We start from the raw sequence: 23,500 nt of genomic DNA, 5'->3' as shown, positions 1-23,500 counted from the left end.
GCTATGTCAAGCAAAGCTTGAAAAATAAGACGAATAGGAGTCAACAAAACAGGCATGAAACTTTTTAAAAACGAAGCTGGTATCCCGTCCAGAAAAAAAGAATTCTTGAGCTTCGACGCTGCCTTTGAGATGATTGCATCCTCGATTTCAATACCGTTTAGTGAAAAGCCCAGTGGCGAAATGTTCCTGATAGCACTAGCCAAATGCTCTGGGGATGTGGAAGCTGTAGTGAAGATATTCGAAAATTTTCGGGCAAAAAGATCGCAAATTCCACAATCAGAGTTCGCCGTGATGTCATCCAGAAACATATGGGTAGGAATACCAGGTTCTTTCCGCTGACTATTCGCGTGTTTCCAAAATGATTTTGGGCAGGATTTGAGGTTACGTTGTACTCGGCAAAGGTAGTTCTGGTAACAACGTTTGCTGGCTTTTTTATAAGCGGAATTAAGCTATACTTGGTGTCTTTTTTCCGTTTTCAGTCGTCGCAATTCAGTCGTAACCCAGGAAGTTCGTAGATTTTCTCTGATAGTACGTTTAGGCACATGACGATCCATGACATAGTTCAGGATATGCAAGAAGGTTTCTGCAGCAGAGTTAGGATCCGATAAATCGAGCTCCGATGCATAGTCGATGGTGGCCAAGATGCGAGAAATGTCCTTGAAGTTCTTATAGTCGAGATAAAAAACTGGTAAATTTACAACACGAGCGTTCAACTTAGTTACTTCAAGTAAGGCCGATAGAGCAGGATGATGTGGAACTGCTTTAACGAGCGGCGTAGGAGCTAATTCAATGGTCGGTATACGAGACCCATCGTTGGCAAAGCAAAGGTCCAGCATACGACCGTTTTCGTTCACCACGCTGTTGATCTGACGCAAGGTCGCTGTACTCAGAGAGTCTAATATGGTAAGGTAGAACGAGCAGGATCCGGGTACAGAAAGCTACCATGGTTGGAGCACCACTTCAAACCGGGCATATTGAAATTGCCTATGACGAGTATCCTTCGGGGCGCAAGAAGAGCTTACTATTGAGATGCAGCGTGAAAACGACTCTGCTAGGGCAACATCTCTAGAGCGGTCGGGCGGCAAATACAGTACGCAAACGTACAGTTTCCTATCTCCAAGATCGATGCGAGTCCACACAAGTTCCAGATCGCACCAGGAATTATCGTCGATAAGCTGCGCTGAGAGATTCGACTTGATGGCAATTAGCACTCCGCCTCCACTAGACTTTTTGCTGTTTCGGGCACTACGGTCGCAGCGAAACACTGAATAATCAGGGCCGAATATCTGGCCAGATAGTGTGCAGTCGTTCAGCCATGTTTCCGTAAAGGCGATGACGTCATAACAAGAACATGAGGTAGCGAGTAGGTAGTCGGACAAGCAGGAATTTATACCACCGACATTCTGGTAGTAAAGGGATATGGAATCGAAAGATTTCGATCCGGATGTCTGTGTGCGATGTACGCTGGAAAAGGGAACATCATCAGGCGCAAGAGATGCATGACTGGGTGAAATGTTAAAATCCCACGGATACTTGCCAGTTAGGCAATTGGAAGTCTCTCCCTTACCCACCTGACCGATACACGGGACGACTTGGAGCAGGCACGAACGGTCGTTGGTGGCCAGGGAAAAGAACTTCCAGATTGCTTAGAGAGGTGCGTCCCGAGGTCCTGTAGAGATTCGCAGGAACAGAGTCGATACCGTACCGTATCTATAGTAGCAGGCTATGGCATCAAGCTGGCATCCGGGTAGATTTGAGAGATCATAAGTGCAGCATAAAACTGATTCGACGTATCCGATTGGGTGCTGGAATGCAGAGGTGCGTGACTCGGAGAAAAACAAAACACAGGAGAATACTTGCCATAGAATGGCAATTGGAAGCAATAGGTCTAGGGGAAGACCACCTGACCAATACACGGGACGACTTGAAGCAGGAACGGGCGGTCGTGGGTGGTCAGGAGAAAGAACTTCCAAATTGCCTTGATTGGTGCGTCCTGACATCCACTTAATATTGATTCATTTTTATATTTATAAAATCTATATAACCAAAACTAGAAACGATATACAAAATCTGTGTAAAGATTCGAATTCAGGACGCCAAAATCTATCACATTAACATACGCACAAAAATGCTGTATTTTTTATGTAACAGTTTAATGCTATGAATAAGTTTATGACATGAAATGAAGTTTTTATTGAAAAAATTGATCTTAAATGATAAAAAGCTTATCTTTTGATCTCCATATATTGTTTGTATTTTCAAATAAATTTACCGAATTTTAAAGAAATTTATTTTTTTAATATTTAAATTTATTGACCGCAATGACCAAACATGGAATTCTATTTTCGGATTCTTTCGGTTTCTTGTTGATCATTTAAGATATCACCCATTTCCCAAATTGAACTTTGTCACTCTGGGCTTTCAATGGAAAACTCAATTTTGTATTACTTAACATATAAAATTGTTATTGTGGAATGAAAAAATCATGGAAGAATTTTAATTTTAAATATTATTTTATCTCTGGTAATATTGTTTTTCAAATAAAACTCAATCATCAACTTTGTGTTTTGTTTAAATTCTCTTGTTCGAAATGGATTTTTTTCCTCGAGAATTCAAATCAAAAACATGATTTAATATTTCATCAAATTCAAGATATTACAGTGAAATTTTTGTACCACCTTTCAATTAAAAATAATGAAAAAAATGTAAACAAAGATAATTAAAAATAAACAAGTATTATGATACTGCTAAGCCGGCGTATCATAGTTAAATATTTATCTGGTCTAAAGTTCATTTTTGGACTCGAATGAAATTTCTTTCAAAATCTGGTGTTTTATTTTTGTATTCTATTTCTGTGAACTCATTCTTATGTCTGAAGCTCTAAATGCAACCAAATAACTTGTTCAGAAAAAGCAACATAATTTTGAATATTTCATACAAACTACCGGATTTATGGTGCTATTTTGTTATTGTTATTATTTATCCAGCTAAATTTGAATTTCGAAACCCACCAACCCTCTCTCTCTCATGGACGGGTCCTTTGCACGGGCCTGAATCTTCGGATCAAAAACAGTGGATCAGCTACGAAATGCTAAAAAATTGTCACTTAGTGTACAATAAAGTTGAAGTTAGAAGCTATACGTTGCCCACAGAATATATTTTAATTTTTTTTCAAAATCATGACTAAAAAATTGAAAAAGTGGTGCAAATCAATCAATGTATCGACGAAATTTATTCAGACACAGTAGATGAATTTTGAAAATGCTAAATTGGAAAGTTTACATAATTTGACACATTTTGGCATCTTTAGTTTCTCAAAATACGAAGCTGTTTTTCGAACTTTTTGTCAAATTTGCAATTTCCCAGATTTTCTAGCACTTAAAATCAACTTTGCACTTGAATTTGAGTTTATTAAAAGAAGATTTCTACAATAAATTTTTATCCACGAGAAATACTATTTCTTACCGGTTCTAGGGTTGAACTGAATTTGCGCTCAAAATCCAGTGCGAAGTTGATTTTTGCATGTTAGATAATCTGAAAAATTGTCAATTGACAAAAAGTTTAAAAAAACAGCTTCTTTTGAAAATTTGTTAAAAAATCTGTATTTCTCGCGTGAGCTTTCATTACGTCGTATGAAACAAAATGTAAACAAACAGTTTTATTACGAAAAAATACAAAAACTGACATAACCTAGTCGCAACTTCTATCCATTTAGAATATTTGTAGTCTGGGACAACATATTCTATATGTTAAATACAAATTTAAAAGTTGTTTTGATAACTTTTGCAGCAGTTTTCTGTACTTAAGATGTTTTGCACGACGTAATGAAAGCTCACGCGAGATTTCGTCAATTAAGAATCTGAAGATGCCAAAATGCGTTAAATTAAGCCAACTTTCCAATCCACTTTTCAAAATTTATCTACTGTGACTGAACCATTTTTGACGGTTTATCGATTAACAAGTACGGTTTTTACACCACTTTCTTACATTTTTTGTTATAATGATCTTGAAAAAACTGACAAAAATATCCTTTTGCGCAACGTGTAGCTTTTAACACGTTTGTACGTTTGTTCGTTTGTTCATTTGTGCGTTTGTTCGTTTGTTCGTTTGTTCGTTTGTTCGTTTGTTCGTTTGTTCGTTTGTTCATTTGTGCGTTTGTTCGTTTGTTCGTTCGTTCGTTTGTTCGTTTGTTCGTTTGTTCGTTTGTTCGTTTGTTCGTTTGTTCGTTTGTTCGTTTGTTCGTTTGTTCGTTTGTTCGTTTGTTCGTTTGTTCGTTTGTTCGTTTGTTCGTTTGTTCGTTTGTTCGTTTGTTCGTTTGTTCGTTTGTTCGTTTGTTCGTTTGTTCGTTTGTTCGTTTGTTCGTTTGTTCGTTTGTTCGTTTGTTCGTTTGTTCGTTTGTTCGTTTGTTCGTTTGTTCGTTTGTTCGTTTGTTCGTTTGTTCGTTTGTTTGTTTGTTCGTTTGTTCGTTTGTTCGTTTGTTCGTTTGTTCGTTTGTTCGTTTGTTCGTTTGTTTGTTTGTTCGTTTGTTCGTTTGTTCGTTTGTTCGTTTGTTCGTTTGTTCGTTTGTTCGTTTGTTCGTTTGTTCGTTTGTTCGTTTGTTCGTTTGTTCGTTTGTTCGTTTGTTCGTTTGTTCGTTTGTTCGTTTGTTCGTTTGTTCGTTTGTTCGTTTGTTCGTTTGTTCGTTTGTTCGTTTGTTCGTTTGTTCGTTTGTTCGTTTGTTCGTTTGTGCGTTTGTTCGTTTGTTCGTTCGTTCGTTTGTTCGTTTGTTAGTTTGTTCGTTTGTTCGTTTGTTCGTTTGTTCGTTTGTTCGTTTGTTCGTTTGTTCGTTTGTTCGTTTGTTCGTTTGTTCGTTTGTTTGTTTGTTCGTTTGTTCGTTTGTTCGTTTGTTCGTTTGTTCGTTTGTTCGTTTGTTTGTTTGTTCGTTTGTTCGTTTGTTCGTTTGTTCGTTTGTTCGTTTGTTCGTTTGTTCGTTTGTTCGTTTGTTCGTTTGTTCGTTTGTTCGTTTGTTCGTTTGTTCGTTTGTTCGTTTGTTCGTTTGTTCGTTTGTTCGTTTGTTCGTTTGTTCGTTTGTTCGTTTGTTCGTTTGTTCGTTTGTTCGTTTGTTCGTTTGTGCGTTTGTTCGTTTGTTCGTTCGTTCGTTTGTTCGTTTGTTCGTTTGTTCGTTTGTTCGTTTGTTCGTTTGTTCGTTTGTTCGTTTGTTCGTTTGTTCGTTTGTTCGTTTGTTCGTTTGTTCGTTTGTTCGTTTGTTCGTTTGTTCGTTTGTTCGTTTGTTCGTTTGTTCGTTTGTTCGTTTGTTCGTTTGTTCGTTTGTTCGTTTGTTCGTTTGTTCGTTTGTTCGTTTGTTCGTTTGTTCGTTTGTTCGTTTGTTCGTTTGTTCGTTTGTTCGTTTGTTCGTTTGTTCGTTTGTTCGTTTGTTCGTTTGTTCGTTTGTTCGTTTGTTCGTTTGTTCGTTTGTTCGTTTGTTCGTTTGTTCGTTTGTTCGTTTGTTCGTTTGTTCGTTTGTTCGTTTGTTCGTTTGTTCGTTTGTTCGTTTGTTCGTTTGTTCGTTTGTTCGTTTGTTCGTTTGTTCGTTTGTTCGTTTGTTCGTTTGTTCGTTTGTTCGTTTGTTCGTTTGTTCGTTTGTTCGTTTGTTCGTTTGTTCGTTTGTTCGTTTGTTCGTTTGTTCGTTTGTTCGTTTGTTCGTTTGTTCGTTTGTTCGTTTGTTCGTTTGTTCGTTTGTTCGTTTGTTCGTTTGTTCGTTTGTTCGTTTGTTCGTTTGTTCGTTTGTTCGTTTGTTCGTTTGTTCGTTTGTTCGTTTGTTCGTTTGTTCGTTTGTTCGTTTGTTCGTTTGTTCGTTTGTTCGTTTGTTCGTTTGTTCGTTTGTTCGTTTGTTCGTTTGTTCGTTTGTTCGTTTGTTCGTTTGTTCGTTTGTTCGTTTGTTCGTTTGTTCGTTTGTTCGTTTGTTCGTTTGTTCGTTTGTTCGTTTGTTCGTTTGTTCGTTTGTTCGTTTGTTCGTTTGTTCGTTTGTTCGTTTGTTCGTTTGTTCGTTTGTTCGTTTGTTCGTTTGTTCGTTTGTTCGTTTGTTCGTTTGTTCGTTTGTTCGTTTGTTCGTTTGTTCGTTTGTTCGTTTGTTCGTTTGTTCGTTTGTTCGTTTGTTCGTTTGTTCGTTTGTTCGTTTGTTCGTTTGTTCGTTTGTTCGTTTGTTCGTTTGTTCGTTTGTTCGTTTGTTCGTTTGTTCGTTTGTTCGTTTGTTCGTTTGTTCGTTTGTTCGTTTGTTCGTTTGTTCGTTTGTTCGTTTGTTCGTTTGTTCATTTGTGCGTTTGTTCGTTCGTTCGTTTGTTCGTTTGTTCGTTTGTTCGTTTGTTCGTTTGTTCGTTTGTTCGTTTGTTCGTTTGTTCGTTTGTTCGTTTGTTCGTTTGTTCGTTTGTTCGTTTGTTCGTTTGTTCGTTTGTTCGTTTGTTCGTTTGTTCGTTTGTTCGTTTGTTCGTTTGTTCGTTTGTTCGTTTGTTCGTTTGTTCGTTTGTTCGTTTGTTCGTTTGTTCGTTTGTTCGTTTGTTCGTTTGTTCGTTTGTTCGTTTGTTCGTTTGTTCGTTTGTTCGTTTGTTCGTTTGTTCGTTTGTTCGTTTGTTCGTTTGTTCGTTTGTTCGTTTGTTCGTTTGTTCGTTTGTTCGTTTGTTCGTTTGTTCGTTTGTTCGTTTGTTCGTTTGTTCGTTTGTTCGTTTGTTCGTTTGTTCGTTTGTTCGTTTGTTCGTTTGTTCGTTTGTTCGTTTGTTCGTTTGTTCGTTTGTTCGTTTGTTCGTTTGTTCGTTTGTTCGTTTGTTCGTTTGTTCGTTTGTTCGTTTGTTCGTTTGTTCGTTTGTTCGTTTGTTCGTTTGTTCGTTTGTTCGTTTGTTCGTTTGTTCGTTTGTTCGTTTGTTCGTTTGTTCGTTTGTTCGTTTGTTCGTTTGTTCGTTTGTTCGTTTGTTCGTTTGTTCGTTTGTTCGTTTGTTCGTTTGTTCGTTTGTTCGTTTGTTCGTTTGTTCGTTTGTTCGTTTGTTCGTTTGTTCGTTTGTTCGTTTGTTCGTTTGTTCGTTTGTTCGTTTGTTCGTTTGTTCGTTTGTTCGTTTGTTCGTTTGTTCGTTTGTTCGTTTGTTCGTTTGTTCGTTTGTTCGTTTGTTCGTTTGTTCGTTTGTTCGTTTGTTCGTTTGTTCGTTTGTTCGTTTGTTCGTTTGTTCGTTTGTTCGTTTGTTCGTTTGTTCGTTTGTTCGTTTGTTCGTTTGTTCGTTTGTTCGTTTGTTCGTTTGTTCGTTTGTTCGTTTGTTCGTTTGTTCGTTTGTTCGTTTGTTCGTTTGTTCGTTTGTTCGTTTGTTCGTTTGTTCGTTTGTTCGTTTGTTCGTTTGTTCGTTTGTTCGTTTGTTCGTTTGTTCGTTTGTTCGTTTGTTCGTTTGTTCGTTGTTTGTTCGTTTGTTCGTTTGTTCGTTTGTTCGTTTGTTCGTTTGTTCGTTTGTTCGTTTGTTCGTTTGTTCGTTTGTTCGTTTGTTCGTTTGTTCGTTTGTTCGTTTGTTCGTTTGTTCGTTTGTTCGTTTGTTCGTTTGTTCGTTTGTTCGTTTGTTCGTTTGTTCGTTTGTTCGTTTGTTCGTTTGTTCGTTTGTTCGTTTGTTCGTTTGTTCGTTTGTTCGTTTGTTCGTTTGTTCGTTTGTTCGTTTGTTCGTTTGTTCGTTTGTTCGTTTGTTCGTTTGTTCGTTTGTTCGTTTGTTCGTTTGTTCGTTTGTTCGTTTGTTCGTTTGTTCGTTTGTTCGTTTGTTCGTTTGTTCGTTTGTTCGTTTGTTCGTTTGTTCGTTTGTTCGTTTGTTCGTTTGTTCGTTTGTTCGTTTGTTCGTTTGTTCGTTTGTTCGTTTGTTCGTTTGTTCGTTTGTTCGTTTGTTCGTTTGTTCGTTTGTTCGTTTGTTCGTTTGTTCGTTTGTTCGTTTGTTCGTTTGTTCGTTTGTTCGTTTGTTCGTTTGTTCGTTTGTTCGTTTGTTCGTTTGTTCGTTTGTTCGTTTGTTCGTTTGTTCGTTTGTTCGTTTGTTCGTTTGTTCGTTTGTTCGTTTGTTCGTTTGTTCGTTTGTTCGTTTGTTCGTTTGTTCGTTTGTTCGTTTGTTCGTTTGTTCGTTTGTTCGTTTGTTCGTTTGTTCGTTTGTTCGTTTGTTCGTTTGTTCGTTTGTTCGTTTGTTCGTTTGTTCGTTTGTTCGTTTGTTCGTTTGTTCGTTTGTTCGTTTGTTCGTTTGTTCGTTTGTTCGTTTGTTCGTTTGTTCGTTTGTTCGTTTGTTCGTTTGTTCGTTTGTTCTTTTATTCGTTTCGTTTGTTTACGGGTAAATTTGGCTGTAATTTCACATATTTTACCTACAGATGTGTTCAAGATTAATGGAAACACTAGGCAGATTTTAAAACGCATTACAGGAAACTATTTAAGAAAGTCTTATAAATATTGATGTTTGGATACTTGCTGAATCCCTTGAGCGGAATTATAGGTATATCTAACAATTTTCTGTCGAATGAAATCATTCATGAAGGAGCCTTTAGAGCACCACTTCCGGACACTTTTGAGTGGGCAATTTAACGTGTAAGTTTTTCTTCCAATTTTTTACGCTTAACTTTTTGGCGTAGAACATTTACTGATAACTTTTCTTCTTCTAATCTTCCGGTTATTTAACCGGATTAGTGACAAAATATTTCAAGAAAACACTTACTGCCCTTCGATTCTAAATTTATCACCGGTAGTTTACCTGAAAAAAAAAAGAAATCCAAGTTAGTAAAATACATGAAAAAGATGCTCAATAATATAAACAACTGTAACAGTTGTTTCAAAAAAAATTATTCAATTTGGTTAAACCAATCACTAGTTTGTTGTTAGAGTTTGCGTGCTCATTCATTTAAGATTTTTTTTCCGAGAAACAAAAGCGTTCCGTTCGATGTTGGCTGTGTTGAGCATATTGTTATTCCAGAAAACTTTCACGGATTGGCAAGCCACGTTCAACGTCTAAGAGTTGTTTCTGGTAATTTTTAAATCATTCCAATATGAAATTGTTGAGCGTAGCCTCAGGAAAATGTAGTCAGCTAGATGCAAATAGGATTCTTTTTCGACAAGGTCAAACGAAATGTTTAAAGACTGTCAGAAGACAGAAGTGAAACATTTTCGTTATAGTGTTTGATTATGTTCCCGGTATCAATGTTTAAAATGTATTCTCTTTGCCACATGCCGTAGGATTTGATCAACCACATAAAAAACCATTTAATCCATATCCACAATTTTCTCCGATCATTTTTTCTCTGGCTTAAAATTTCCTGTGAAGTCAAAAAAGCCCCCATTAGCGGTGGCATTAATTTGAATTGACATTTATCACGTCCGTCGTCTGGTGGCAAACAGACTCTGTGCCGGTATCTATCTGATCCTGTGAAAATGTGAACCAATTTGTTGAATTGGAAATGGGACCGGAAGACGAACGGCAGCAGCCATCGTTTTGGTATCGTATCATTGTTGACCAGATGACATGGCTTTTTTGCTGCTGCTGCTGCTTTTCTGATTTATTTCCATTCAATTAAGATCGTGATTTAATGATTAAATGCGTGCACCCGAGGATGCCAAATAATGTGTGTCGCGGGAAAGTGTCTGTCATCATTTTGTTTATTTTTTTTTTAGTTTGTTGGAAGTTATGATGGATTTATTGTGAGAATTCGATCGATTTACACTGTGTTCATAATTGTTGAATTTAATCATTTCTGTCTTGTTCAACATTGTAATAATTTGTTATCTCTCCTCATATACACAGAAAAAAAATGAATATGTATTCCAAAATCTGATTCTAAATTTCGAATTTGAATTCTAATCTAAAAATCATGTTACGATTCCAAATTCTTAATCGACTCAATTTAGTTAAACACACTTTTCGCATTGGCGCATACTTATACGATACAATCATAAATGGATCGGTAAAAAAGGCGTCGATCCGAAAAGAATAACTTTTTTTTCTGCCTTTTCTACAACTTCATTACATTTCTCCAAATCGAATTATAAACTTTCTCCGGGCTCGCAGACCAACAAATGGAACTTGTTTGGCTCCCGGCAGCAATAAACGCAACCACATAACATGTCCTGGTGGGATTTCCGGCGGCCGTTTGTGAGGAAACATTCGGAAACTCGGGACGGGGTGGGGTCCAGACAAATTTCAGTATGATTTATGTTTGGGTACCCAGAGCTGCTGCGTGTATGGATGTTGGAGGCATCCAGTTAGAAGGTGCCGGAAGCTGCCATTGACGGGTTGCCGAACACTTTCTGTTCGTTCAGTATTTAGATGTACTTTGGACGGATTCAAATTCATTGCCGATGTTAGCAACAGCAGTTAAAATCTGTTTAGCATGCGGACAGTTTGTGAATATTCAATTGACACATGATTGAAGGCGTTTAGTAGCGAAAATTGAATCTGCTTAGCTACAGTTTGGTTTTGCAATTACCATAATAGAATTGTATTAAGTTTTCATTCTAAAAATTATAATATATGGATTTAAGAGAAAACTTCCGTAAATTCTTCAAATTTCTTTTGGTTGATCGAAGTTTTATGCACTAATTGAACGAAGAAAAATTGAGTCCGTCTAATTTTGTTTCGATGCTCGTAGAAAAGTCTGGGTGCTCCGGAGGTAGGGAGCGATATAAATTTTGCTCCTGGAAAAGAGCACTGCATTGTCGGAAAACGACAACCAGATGACAATTTATTGCAGCATGAAAAGGGATATAATTAAGCTGAATTAAGCACTACTGGGTAGTCAGAAATGACGGAAAAAATAATTTTGGGTTTTATTATTATGGCTGTTAGTGCACTTGTCGGTTGGCTGCTCCCGAGCTTACTTTTGTAGCTGTCGAATGTAATTTCGAGGCAAACCGGAAGGGGCCGAATTTTAGAATGCTTTTTTGCTCAGTTTCCATTGTTAATAATTAAAATGTATCGGCAATTTGTCACTAGCTAGTCCGGTTATTAAATTTCAATTTTTTTTTTACAAGTTTAGAACGGGAGCATAAAAGAGGGGCATGTAGAAGCAGAAGATATTTAGGAGAGTTGGATTCCACAATTAGATTTGGTCATTTCCATCTAGCGTACTATAATCTCGAACCTAGGCGTAATTTAGGATTTCGTAAAACTGTGTTATAAGCTTAGCCTACCTTGATCGACTACTCAAATCTACCAGAATAATTGAACTCGAAATGCTTCATTATCAATTTTAACAAAATAATTTTCACTGGAAAAGTTTATGTTTCATCAAGTTATCAATTTTTGAAACCATTGTTTGTCTCTTATTTTTCTACTGAAAATGTATTTCGAAAACCATGATCGCAGGTGTGGCACAGTAGAATTGATTGACCGAGGCCATCAATTTTGTCCAAAGGTCAAAAGAATGATTTCTGAAATTGACACCGCATTCACAATGAACAAAACTGATGCTCTCTCTTTACACATAAATAATGGCACCGGCCACGTCCTAGTAATCAATAGATAGGTAGGAAAACAGAGAAAGCGATGAAGGATATAAATTTATGCTTTTATCTTAGATGGCTTATCAAAAATCAAAATCATAAAGAATTTTGTTTCGATATCCCAACCTGAATCCTGCTACTATGATAGAGCAATTGGTTTAAATTGAAAATCTTTTCAAAACTACACGAGCCGATTTCAACAGTGCTGCCTATTCCATTGGCGAACTATCTCCTGTTAAACTATGTGACAAATAAAAAATGAAATCAACCGAATACTGTCCTATAATAAATGAAGCCGAAAATTGGGTCAATATCAACTTGACGTACTTCATTTTATTTTGCATTTAAAAAACCTGAACACCCCTAATTTTGAAGGTGCGTGTGGTAGAACTTTGCTCCTATTTTAATTTTGGAATTCACTCTTCAGTTGTCAAAATGCTGTCCAAGGAAGTAGACCAACGTATCAAAATTTTGCTCGCGGTAGTTTCAAGCAAAACCCTAACCTTTCTCTCCGAGATGCCGCAAATAAGCTGGGTGTATCGTCTACAACCGTGCATCGAGCCAAAAAATGAGCCGGACTATCGACTTACAAGAAAGTAGTGACTCCAAATCGCGATGATAAACAAAATACGACAGCCAAAGCGCGATCCCGTAGGCTGTTAACGATGATGCTGACGAAGTTTGACTGCGTGGTAATGGACGACGAAACCTACGTCAAAGCCGACTACAAGCAGCTTCCGGGACAGGAGTTTTATACGGCAAAAGGAAGGGGAAAGGTAGCAGATATTTTCAAGCACATGAAACTATCAAAGTTCGCGAAGAAATATCTGGTTTGGCAAGCCATCTGTACCTGTGGCTTGAAAAGCAGCATTTTCATAGCTTCCGGGACTGTCAACCAAGAAATTTACGTGAAAGAGTGTTTGAATAAACGTCTGCTGCCTTTCCTAAAGAAACACGGTTGTTCCGTACTGCCACCAACAACGTGCAGGTGGTTCCCAAGGACAAGAACCCTCCAAACACGCCAGAGCTCCGCCCAATTGAGAAATACTGGGCTATTGTTAAGCGGAACCTAAAGAAGACCAAAAAAACTGCTAAGGACGAGCAGCAGTTCAAGGCAAACTGGCTTTCTGCGGCGAAGAAGGTGGACAAGGTGGCTGTACAAAATCTGATGGCAGGGGTTAAGCATAAGGCCCGGCAATTCGGATTTGGAAAAGCGGAAGCCTAGCTGAATATTTTTCCTGAATTTTATACTAGGTAATTAAACTTAAAAAAGGAATTTAATTTGGTTTTTCAAATAAACGATTTCACCGATTTACACGCGTTTTCCCTTCACCAAATTTTGACCGTATCACCCTTTATTAACTGATGAGTTGGCATCGTGTAAGGATATCGGACAGCGAACTCGGAGGACTGGAGTTCAAATCTCGGTCGGGGAGATTTTTTTTCATTTATTTAGCTTTTTGTGAGAAAATCGAATCGTTGGAATCTTGTCTTTGTAGATATATCGCCTCCACTTTTGCAGCTATATGCTATTTTGGTACGTTTAATACAATCTTTTCATCTGGTATATTTGTTTGAATAATTCTGTTGTTCCTGCGTTATACCTTCATAAATGTTTGCTGGGTATCTCCTGTTAAACTATGTGACAAATAAAAATACAATCAACCGAATACAGTATTATAGGCCTGTAATCAAACCGAAAAAGTTTTGACTATTTACTAAGTAGTCAATTTAGAATTCGAAAACAATTTTGTTACATCAAATACAAGACTAACGAAGTTTATAACAAAATTTCAAAAGCCTGTAGTAAGAAGTTAGATATTTGAAAAAAAAAAATGGCTATTCAATCATGTTTTGAATGACGATGGAAAAGTTTTAAACGTGACTAACTTATTTTTTGTTATTAAATAATGAATTATTGACGATGATGGATTATTATTATATATCTTCACTTGCTCACGTTCCATTTCTTCACACAATAATACACCAATTGAACCATTAAATAAATAATCTTAAATCCAAACCTGTTGTAATTTTTTTTTGTAAATTTAAGCTTCTTTGAGCTTGAAGATATAAAAAATATCAAAGAATAGACAAAATAAAAAAGTTTGCCGAATTAATAGAGCTTTCGTGTGTAGGTTTGCTTTAAAATTTGAATATTCAAGAGTGTCTTTGCCAATGCCCTGAAGAAAATAAAAACCCTGATTGTTCAATTACCGAAAAAAAAATTGACGATACACTTTTCAATTTACCTGTACACAACATATACGCTACCCGATCAGTTAAGCGTTTATAGACATAAACTCACCATCCTAGATATGTTACATTCTTATGATTCGACTAACATTTTGTTTAACACTGTTATTTTCTTCGTCGTTAATTAATCAAAATTCAAATCATTGTCTCAACGTGCATCTACCAATAACATTTTGGGCATTTCAATATCTTAAAAGAAAGTTCTGAATATTATTGTTAAGTTTAAGATTCTGTGATAGAACTCTTCCATTCACTAATTGAGCTGTAAAAAATGAAAAATGCTTTCAAACTACTTAGGTAGAATCACCACAAACTTTTGTTGTTGAATTCCTTCAAAAAACAATTAAAGCAAACAAAATATTAAAAATGCTATCAGAATATTTCATACTTCAGGTTTCGTGATTCAACCAAACTCAAATATATTGAAATTCAATCCATTTTTACTTTAAAATTTTGGAGGAGTGACATCCCGCATAGTCGAAAACCATACTTTGAATCTATCGGATTATTTGGTTCTGATTACATTGATATTGACGATTTCTTTTGGGTCCCTACTAAATGTGCAGTTGCTAAAAACGATTTAAAATGGTTTGCAAAAGATACGATTTATCTTTTAAAAAACTAATTGAGAAATTCAGCAACGCGACGAGAAGATAAAAAAATATTTCTGGAAGATAGAATAAATGATCAAGAAATAAAAATGATTATTTTTGCAACGCGCCTCAATTTTTTCTGCTGTCGTCGCACGTGGCCGATTTTTTTCTGAAAAAAAGGATCTCCCGACACAGTTAACGCAAGTTTTACTGTTTCAAGCCGGCCCGGTAGGCAACAGCACAGGTTCCGATGTTGCGAAGGATTTCTGATTGAATCTTGTTTATTACAGGAGCAGGCGGGGAAAAAAAATCGGGGGGTTTCTTTGCAAGGCAATGGTGAAAAAAAAAGCGGAGGAGTTACCACAGTACAAAAAACGACAGATCTCAGCCAGCGGTAAAGGTTGGATCATGATTTTCAAGGATATTGTGCCGATGCAGCTGGAATTTTAGGTGGCCAACAGCACAACAGCTACAGTAATCGTTTTAGAAAAGTTTCTTCTGTGTTTTTGATATCAGGTAAATCTTGGATTGTATATGTGTTTAAGGAATTGTGTAAAGTATCAGTGATACAAAACATTTTAAAAGCAATTTTCATTTAATTTTTGATCATTTTGCCAATACCAGATGATAAGCTGAAGCATCATTCCTGTATGAAAGGATCATTAATAAAAGATAACACGTATGATCCCAACTGGCTCAATGAATTTGAATCGTTATTGAATCGTAACTCTACTTAACGATCCGTTGGGTGTATCGTAAAGTGTGTCCAAACGATTCCAAAAACTATTTGTATAATCGTCCGTGAATAATCTGATCATCAAACGATCGGAAGACTGATATACAATGGATTGTGGGTTCAAGCCAGCCGGAGTATCTCGACAAATTTAGAATCATGAGAAGGTTACTTAAGATCCTTTTCAGAATTCTTTATTTGTTTCGAACAGTTGGAAGGGAGTGAGATGAGTCAAACCTGTCCCAAGCCAGTGGTAACGGACCCCTTGGTTGTGCTGCAATTATTGTTGATGAATTAAGCATGAACAATATTTGAATATGCGATCGAGACTTCCCGTACTGCCTCGGGTCGAAAGACCTATCAGCCACTGGTGGGTTTTCATACATACATACATACATACAATCGTCCGTGAATAATCTGACTACTATTAGGGTAATCTTTTCAGTGTCTCGGGAAAAATATCACAGGAACCGTAACTTAATGATACCGGTTAATGCGGGATACAAGTAAAATAAATGCATAAGTAAATTACAATCTATTTACAGCATAGCACAACGCTCAATATGCGCCTAACGAAAAACAAAGATCAGATGACTTTCCTGAAATTTTTCTTAGATATCTACAACCTTTGCGATTGTCATTAATCATAATTTCCTTTTTTTAGGAGAGTACTGAATTGCGCAATTGAGCACTATCATAGCAAGCAATAACAATCAAATTCAATTTTATGGTGGCTGTTCATCTCTTAAGATGTTAAAACTAAGCAAAAGAAATTTGGCTTAAAATTTCCGAATTTAATAACAGAATTAATTTGTTTTAACTGTGAACATTTTTTTGTTTTCAAGTCATTTTGATCCAATGATGTCAGTGGAATTGTTTTTTTTAATAACCAAAAGACATATTTTATTTAGTAGTTTATTACTTGTTTGCTTTTAAAAATACGAAATTACGGTCTTTGACAAAGTTGTTTAGCAGAAATTGTCTTTTATCTACAATATAAAAATGTATTTCTGTCCGTCTGTCTGTCTGTCTGTCTGTTCCTTATTAGGATATATTGACCATTTTACACGAACACCACCTTAGCAGGAGGCCTTTGCCCTAACCTCAAACCATGAGAGAACAAAATGGATGTTTATTCTTTTATAACGAATACAACGAAAATTCTTGATAGAAGAATGAAAGATTGAATTTAAATGACAGATAGATTAAGCAGATGTTTAGTAGGAGAAAATTCATAGATGTTGAAATTGAGCCAAGAGCATATTTTTATGGAAAGCTTCAAAGGTGCGTTCTAGACCCTTTGTCCCGTATCAATTGAATGACTGGGAGAAGTCCCAAGATCTCCCAAGATGAAAAAAGGTTCATTAAAGTCAGCTTCCGACAAGAATTGCTCTATTCGGTTGAGAAACCAAGAGAGGCTGTAGTTTGGAGATCTATAGGGTAACGGACTTATTTTGGACCAGAGGACCAATTTTGGACCACCTTTTCTAGCTCTCTTATAAAGCAAATAATCATGAAATTTTTTTTAGCCATATTGTTGAAGCCCGGGCACTTAATGTAATGCAATAATTTTTTTCATTATAAGTTGCTTCATAAGAGAGCTAGACAAGGTGATCCAAAATTGGTCCACTGGTCCAAAATAAGTCCGTTGCCCTATATTCCGTGGATGGTAATCGGGTCTTTGGTGAAAGCGCTAACACGCAAATTTTCTTTAACGAAAACCACTAAGCCACCACCATTGTTGCAGCGTGACGAAAAGGTTTTGTTGTATCCAGGTCAATTAGAAAATACCAAATTCTTATCGTTTATCCAGGTTTAGCTTATCACTATGGTGTCAATATTTATTTTGAGGCTTAAAAGACAGATAAAAAAAACGATTTTTTTCAGGCTATTCATACCACGAATATTAAGTTGTAGTAAATTTGCGTTCGGGTGTAGATTGCTTTATTATCAAAGGACATTTTTACTTTTTCGTGTAAGAAATTCATCAGTCATGCACAGTATGGCCTAGGCATTGAAATTTGTTGTTACACAAGATTTGTAAGGGTAAACATTTTCTCATATCCGGGCGTGACCGGGTAAATATCGACTTACATTTTGAAGTTTTCTTCAGAAGAATATTTTCTTAAGATCGTTGATATGAAAACGTCCATATTTTCGTTTGTTTCGTGTGTGAGGTAGGCTCGATCATCTCCTTGTCTCAGCCGATGTAAGTTTAGAGTCAAGTTTACATACCATACCAAATCAAAGGTGATATGACGATGAGTGTGGTTGGAAGATCCGGTGCTTACTTGTTCAAATCCAGAGAGAACAGCGCAGTTGGACCAGTTTTACAGGCGTAAATCGGTGAACAATTGGAGCGGGTAGTGCAAGCATATGTTGTTTACACGAGCAGGGATGCCAATTAAACAAATAATATGAAAACGATAAACTTTGCTAATAATCCCAACGAAAACTTTAAGAAGACTAACAAAACTTACAAAGCTTACATGGCCCAACATGGTCAAATTTGTTATGATGATGGACAAAAAGCTTTCAAAATTTCAAAACATCAAATGACTCATTTTGATTAATATTTTATGTGAACCCGACCAAGACCGGGTTCACACAAATCAGCTAAATAAAAGTTTATAAACTAACACAAAAAACTTCTACAAGGCTCGGTTTAGCTAAAAAATTCGCCAAAACGAAGCTCTTTAGATCCCAGGCTCTGAGAAAGTAAAAAATGACCCCAAATCATACTGGTCTGATGTAAAAATGTTTCACATCTTTAATTTCTTAATCCCTGGGGTCTAAAATTTGGTTTGTTCTGTGGAACCGATCCTGTTCATGGTTTCTGTGCCAATTTATTAATTAGATATTTAAAGGAAATTTTCCACTGAACAACTTTCTACAAGATCATAACTTTGTATTTTATCAACCCTCCAAGTCTGTTCGGGTCAATATGACCCGAAGCGCACATTTCAAACATCTTAATCATCTTTCCAATATACTGAACAACTGGGAATTTTTACAGACCAAGTATGTTCTCTGAAAATAATGATCAAATTAACGACAAAAAATTAAAATTTGAGTTTTGAAAATTGGTTCATTGGGAAATGAAATACAGCTAAGCAAAGCAAACATTGGATGTCGTTTTTTAAAGCAAGACTTTTTTTCTACCGGAAGATCTGAGATAGCAGTCAAAACTTCCATTGGACCCCAACTTATCTATACATTGTCGAATAGATGGATTCTTGACGATTTCAAACATTAATGAAACACTTAAATACAGAAAAAATGTCAGATGTTATGATTATTTTAAAAATAAAATTGATTTTTCGGACTTTTTACTTTCTGAACCAGTTTCTGATAACCTGGTTATACATATCGACTTTAATTTAAAATGTTGAGTAATAAGAATTAATAAAAAAAAAACCACAGAACAATAAAAAATGATGTTGATTTTTTAGTATAAAATATTCAATTTCCCATACCCACTTCAAAGTTCAAAATTACTCATGTAAACTTTACTAAAAAATTCTGCAAAGAATCATGGATGAGTTTCGAACCAAAGCGAATGTAGTTGAAAGCCATCCAAAACTCCAACTTATTCTCTCCGTTGAAAGCAGTCTACTTAAGTTGTTTTTTTTTAATGAAGACCTGCTTTCTCAACTCATTTGAAATACTCGTAAATATTTGTTAGGTTTCCTCCCTGATCATTTCTAGTTCACAACTAAATTTTAGTATTCCACTTCTTTTTCTGCAAATTTTCAAAGCTTTCTCAATCCGCTTGACATAATAAATCATTTGTGTTCTGACTGACTTTTCGAAAAACTGTTTCTTCAATGAGCTTTTTTAATTCGAAGCTGCTTCTCACCTGAAAACCACTTAGAATGCTCAGATTGTGATCTATTTCAGAAAACGCAGCGTAAATATTAGATGCTTTAAACTTGCAAACTGCCAACTATTAAACAAATATTTGGTGCTTTCATTGATTAATTGCAACATTGGATGGAATAAAATGTTGAAGGCAACATCCTACTTTATAAAGCAGAATGCTGTTCCTCGTATTATTTTTTCATTTATAAAAAGCGTCCTTAATCTTTTCGTTCAACAATCTTCTCGAGCCTGCGATATTATTAATTGGCAGATTTTATCATGATCCGCCATGTCCATTCATGCTGTTTGTTAGAACCTGTAAATCTGTTAAAACCAGAATTTTTGGGCCAAAAAAACCCAGATATTCCAGATAACAGGACGGCAACAATGCGCGACCTACTGCGAAGTCGATGGGAAAGGGCAAAGAGTTAACCTCTAATCTCTAGCAGCCCCTCGATTTAGACACGAATTCACTTTTTGTGGAGCAGCAACAAAATTTTGGCAAAACAGCCAAACAGCTTCGACTCGGTGGAATTCCGGAACCGGAAGATAGAGGTCAGATTCTAGGTTTAACGTTAAAAAATGGTGAAACATAAAAAAAAAACCTCAGCCATAACGTCTTTCTCAAACAAAAGGTTACTAGCCAGGTCCCTTTCCAGTTTTTTTTTCTTTGGACTGACCTAACAACGACGGTACCCACTAATTTTACAGATTTGTCGGACGCGAACCTTGTTATCTGATGATGCTCTCTGCCATTGGCAGCGGACCGCAAATTTTCTGGTTTGTTGTTGAAAAGCTTCAGGTCAGACTTTGAAGCAATGGCTGGAACGAACAACCGATGGTAGGTGGGTGGGTTTGTCGAGAAAATATTTTTCCTCAGCTGTATCAATTCTTCCATCTTTCCCTTAACTGAAAGATGTTCCCCTATCGCCATCATCCGTAGGAAGTTTTCTAGCTAGAAAAAAGACGGCACGTTCTGATTTATAGACATCGACAAGACTATTCCGAAGGAAGGAGGAAAAAAAACAGGAAAAGGAAAATTTCTCACGATGCTGATCCTCTTCATAAGAAGGAAAAACGTACTCTCTAGGTTTGAGATTGAGTTGCACCTACGACTTTTTGTTCATGAATAGCTAATATCCTTGAAAACAACACAACACAAGAATGAAGATTGTTCCACCTTGGCTCGCGAATGAAATCTGCTGGGGCGTGTGAGCGAATTATGTAAATTTCTTGCGAATGTGATGCTGATTTCTTCCGGTTCAGATTCTTCCGGTTGGGAAAGTTTTTCTCTTTCCCTCTCGGCTCAAATGGAGGTTTTTGATTTTGGAAGTTTCGTTACCATCATTAAGGAAAATGTAAATGCATCAAATAATAAGCTTGAAACAACTTTCAAATTGCTTCCATCCAAAGTTACAGAAAAAATTAAAAAATCGAATCAAAACTCTATCTTTAAGTCAGCCAACCTTCCTTATCTTAAACGCGAAAAAAAAATCGTTCAACCGTAGCGCACAGAAACGCAATCAAATTCGATGGAATGGGCTTATCCGCACTTAATCAGGAAGCACATAAAATGGTACACTGAACACATTCGGCAACAGAAAGCTTTTCTATGCATCAGCTGACCCATCATCAATGAACAGCACCACGCCTTCCGATTGCCGATGGCCTCTGGCTGATGGCGGCTGGCCTCTTAATCTTGCCCTGCTAGCTACCCATACTTAAATGCATTCATTCGAGGGATTATACACTTCCGTGCCCGGGACTCGTTAAACATGACTTTATGATCTGTTAACATTTATCGGCATAATGATGACAGGGCAGTGTGAGAGGAAGGAGTTGGCTATGTTGGACATTTTTGCTCTTAGAGGTTTGTAGTATCGAATGTAGGTCAACGTTTTTGACCGTCAGATGACGATGACAGCCATTAAAAATGCGAAAGATGGAAACCAGGAACTCCGAAATTCAAATTGTTACTCCTCATAAAAATGCGTTATTGACACTATAGTGAAACGTATTCATGAAACAAACTCACTTTTCTTATGAGACGTAAGGTGAGATGAATTCCAGAGCTCGAAACATACAGATGACTTACTTACTTACTTACTTCCTTACTTACTTACTTACTAACTTACTTACTAACTTATTTACTAACTTACTTACTAACTTACTTACTTACTATGGGGTAGTATGTACACTGGAGCAAGACTGGAGCTTGAGCTGGCTAGCACTGGAACTACCAGCACCATGCATCGAATATTAGACAGAATGCCAGTTATTGTGGTCATCTTTGCGAGCCCATTACTAAAAGCTGATATTAAAGGGTGATACAGTCAAAATTTGGTCAATATCAACTTGACGTATTTCTTTCAACTTTGCACTTAAAAAACCTGAACACCCCTCATTTTGAAGGTGTGTGTGTGTAGAATGTTGCTCCTATTTTGATTTTGGAATTCACTCTTCAGTTGTCAAAATGCCGTCCAAGGAAGAAGAGCAGCGTATCAAAATTTTGCTCGCGCATCGCGAAAATCCGAGCTTCTCGCACGCAAAGCTGGCAAAATCGCTAAAAGTAGCCATATCAACCGTTACAAATGTAATTAAAGTGTTTGGGAAACGTTTGTCGACAGCCCGGAAGTCTGAATCGGTGGGAAATCGAAAACCGGAAGCCGCTGAGACGACAAAGAGAGTTGCCGGTAGTTTGAAGCGAAACCCTTAGCTCTCTCTCCGAGATGCCGCAAATAAGCTGGGTGTATCGTCTACAACCGTGCATCGAGCCAAAAAACGAGTCGGACTATCGATTTACTAGAAGGTAGTGAATCCAAATCGCGATGATAAACAAAATACGACGGCCAAAGCGCGATCCCGGATGTTGTACACGACGATGCTAACGAAGTTTGACTGCGTGGTAATGGACGACGAAACCTACGTCAAAGCCGACTACAAGCAGCTTCCGGAAAGAGGTTTTATACGGCAAAAGGAAGGTTAAAGGTAGCAGATATTTTCAAGCGTATGAAACTGTCAAAGTTCGCGAAGAAATATCTGGTTTGGCAAGCCATCTGTTTCTGTTGCTTGAAAAGCAGCATTTTCATAGCTTCCGGGACTGTCAACCAAGAAATTTACGTGAAAGTGTGTTTGAATAAACGTCTGCTGCCTTTCCTGAAGAAACACGGTTGTTCCGTACTGTTTTGGTCGGATTTGGCATCTTGCCATTACGGTAAAAAGGCCATGGAGTGGTACGCCGCCAACAACGTGCAGGTGGTTCCCAAGGACAAGAACCTTTCCAACACGCCAGAGCTCCGCCCAATTGAGAAATACTGGGCTGTTGTCAAGCGGAACCTAAAGAAGACCAAAAAAACTGCTAAGGACGAGCAGCAGTTCAAGGCAAAATGGCTTTCTGCGGCGAAGAAGATGGACAAGGTGGCTGTACAAAATCTGATGGTAGGGGTTAAGCGTAAGGCCCGGCAATTTGGATTTAGAAAAGCCTAACTGAATATTTTTCCTGAATTTTTATACTAATTAAACTTGAAAAAGAAATTTAAATTGATTTTTTAAATAAACGATTTCACTGATTTACTCGCGTTTTCCCTTGACCAAATTTTGACCGCATCACCCTTTAACTGAAGAGTGTTTGACGATTACACGCACAGCGATTCCCAGATGATACGCCCATTTCGGTTTGGTTAAAGGGGATGTCTATTGATACGACAATAAAGACACGCCCAACGTACGAGATCTCGCCAATAAGGACTCGATGCCCAACTGGCGGCAGGTGTAGGACAACTCAGCGAGAGGAAGATGGACTAGATGAAGTGGACTTCCATCTGACGCAATTCTTAGCTGGTCATGGATGCTTCATGAAGTACCACTAGCCGGTTTGGACATGTGGCTTCGCCATAATGCCCAGATTTTGGTGACCTGTCCGAGGTTTGCGGCGGTAGGTACCAACTTTCTTGCCATCTGTGGGCCCGAAACAACAGCAGACATCGTGGTGCAGAGGATGTGTACAGACTCCAACACTTGGCATGTGGTCAGTGATGGATTCACTCGGATCATGACTATCCTGCAGAGGTGCTGGAGTCAATGGCAGTCCGCTAACGGTGTAGGATGACTCCATCGGCTGGTGCATCTGACTAGTGTGCGTCCGGTTCCTTGATCGAAGCTACAAAGATAAGGCATCATCTTCTGCGTACTTGTACAGGATACCCCATCGCCGGGGAGTATCCTAAATAGTAACAGAGAACAAGATGCTCTTGATTTGGCACGAAACCGGCAGAAAAAGCCGTGGGCCGAATATCCCAGGGTTGCCAGCCAAAGGGATAAAAGAAGACCGGACAATGGTCGGAGTAGACTGACTCCATCGATTGGGGACGGTCGAATAGGTTTGAGGCTACATAGAGAGCAACATCTTCTGCGTAGCGGATGCCGTGGGTGCGCCACATTCGTGCTTCACCTTCGGGAAATATCCGAGTAATGCGGTCCCCAACGACCGCAGCTACGGGGATAAGACCTTGACCTTCTTCGCAGTGGAAATCGTTGAGAAAGGGTTATTTCACGATCCAGGAATACCCACGGATAGAGTGGCTCTCGACACCT

General features: G+C 37.6%; 1 protein-coding gene across 1 annotated transcript in view; it reads right to left on the bottom strand.

Moving 5' to 3' along the window:
• Positions 1-449: 449 nt before the first annotated feature.
• The window catches only part of LOC129753173 (cytochrome P450 4c3-like), a 28,986-nt gene continuing 5,935 nt past the window's right edge, over positions 450-23,500 (bottom strand). The window contains exon 2 of the mRNA XM_055748968.1: positions 450-880. Coding sequence (XP_055604943.1) covers positions 450-880 — 431 coding nt within the window. The remainder of the gene's footprint in view (positions 881-23,500) is intronic.

This window comes from Uranotaenia lowii, chromosome 3, assembly GCF_029784155.1.
Source record: "Uranotaenia lowii strain MFRU-FL chromosome 3, ASM2978415v1, whole genome shotgun sequence".
Taxonomy (NCBI): Eukaryota; Metazoa; Arthropoda; class Insecta; order Diptera; family Culicidae; genus Uranotaenia; species Uranotaenia lowii.
Note: the sequence above shows the minus strand (reverse complement) of the source record. Positions and strands in the feature narration are given on the sequence as shown.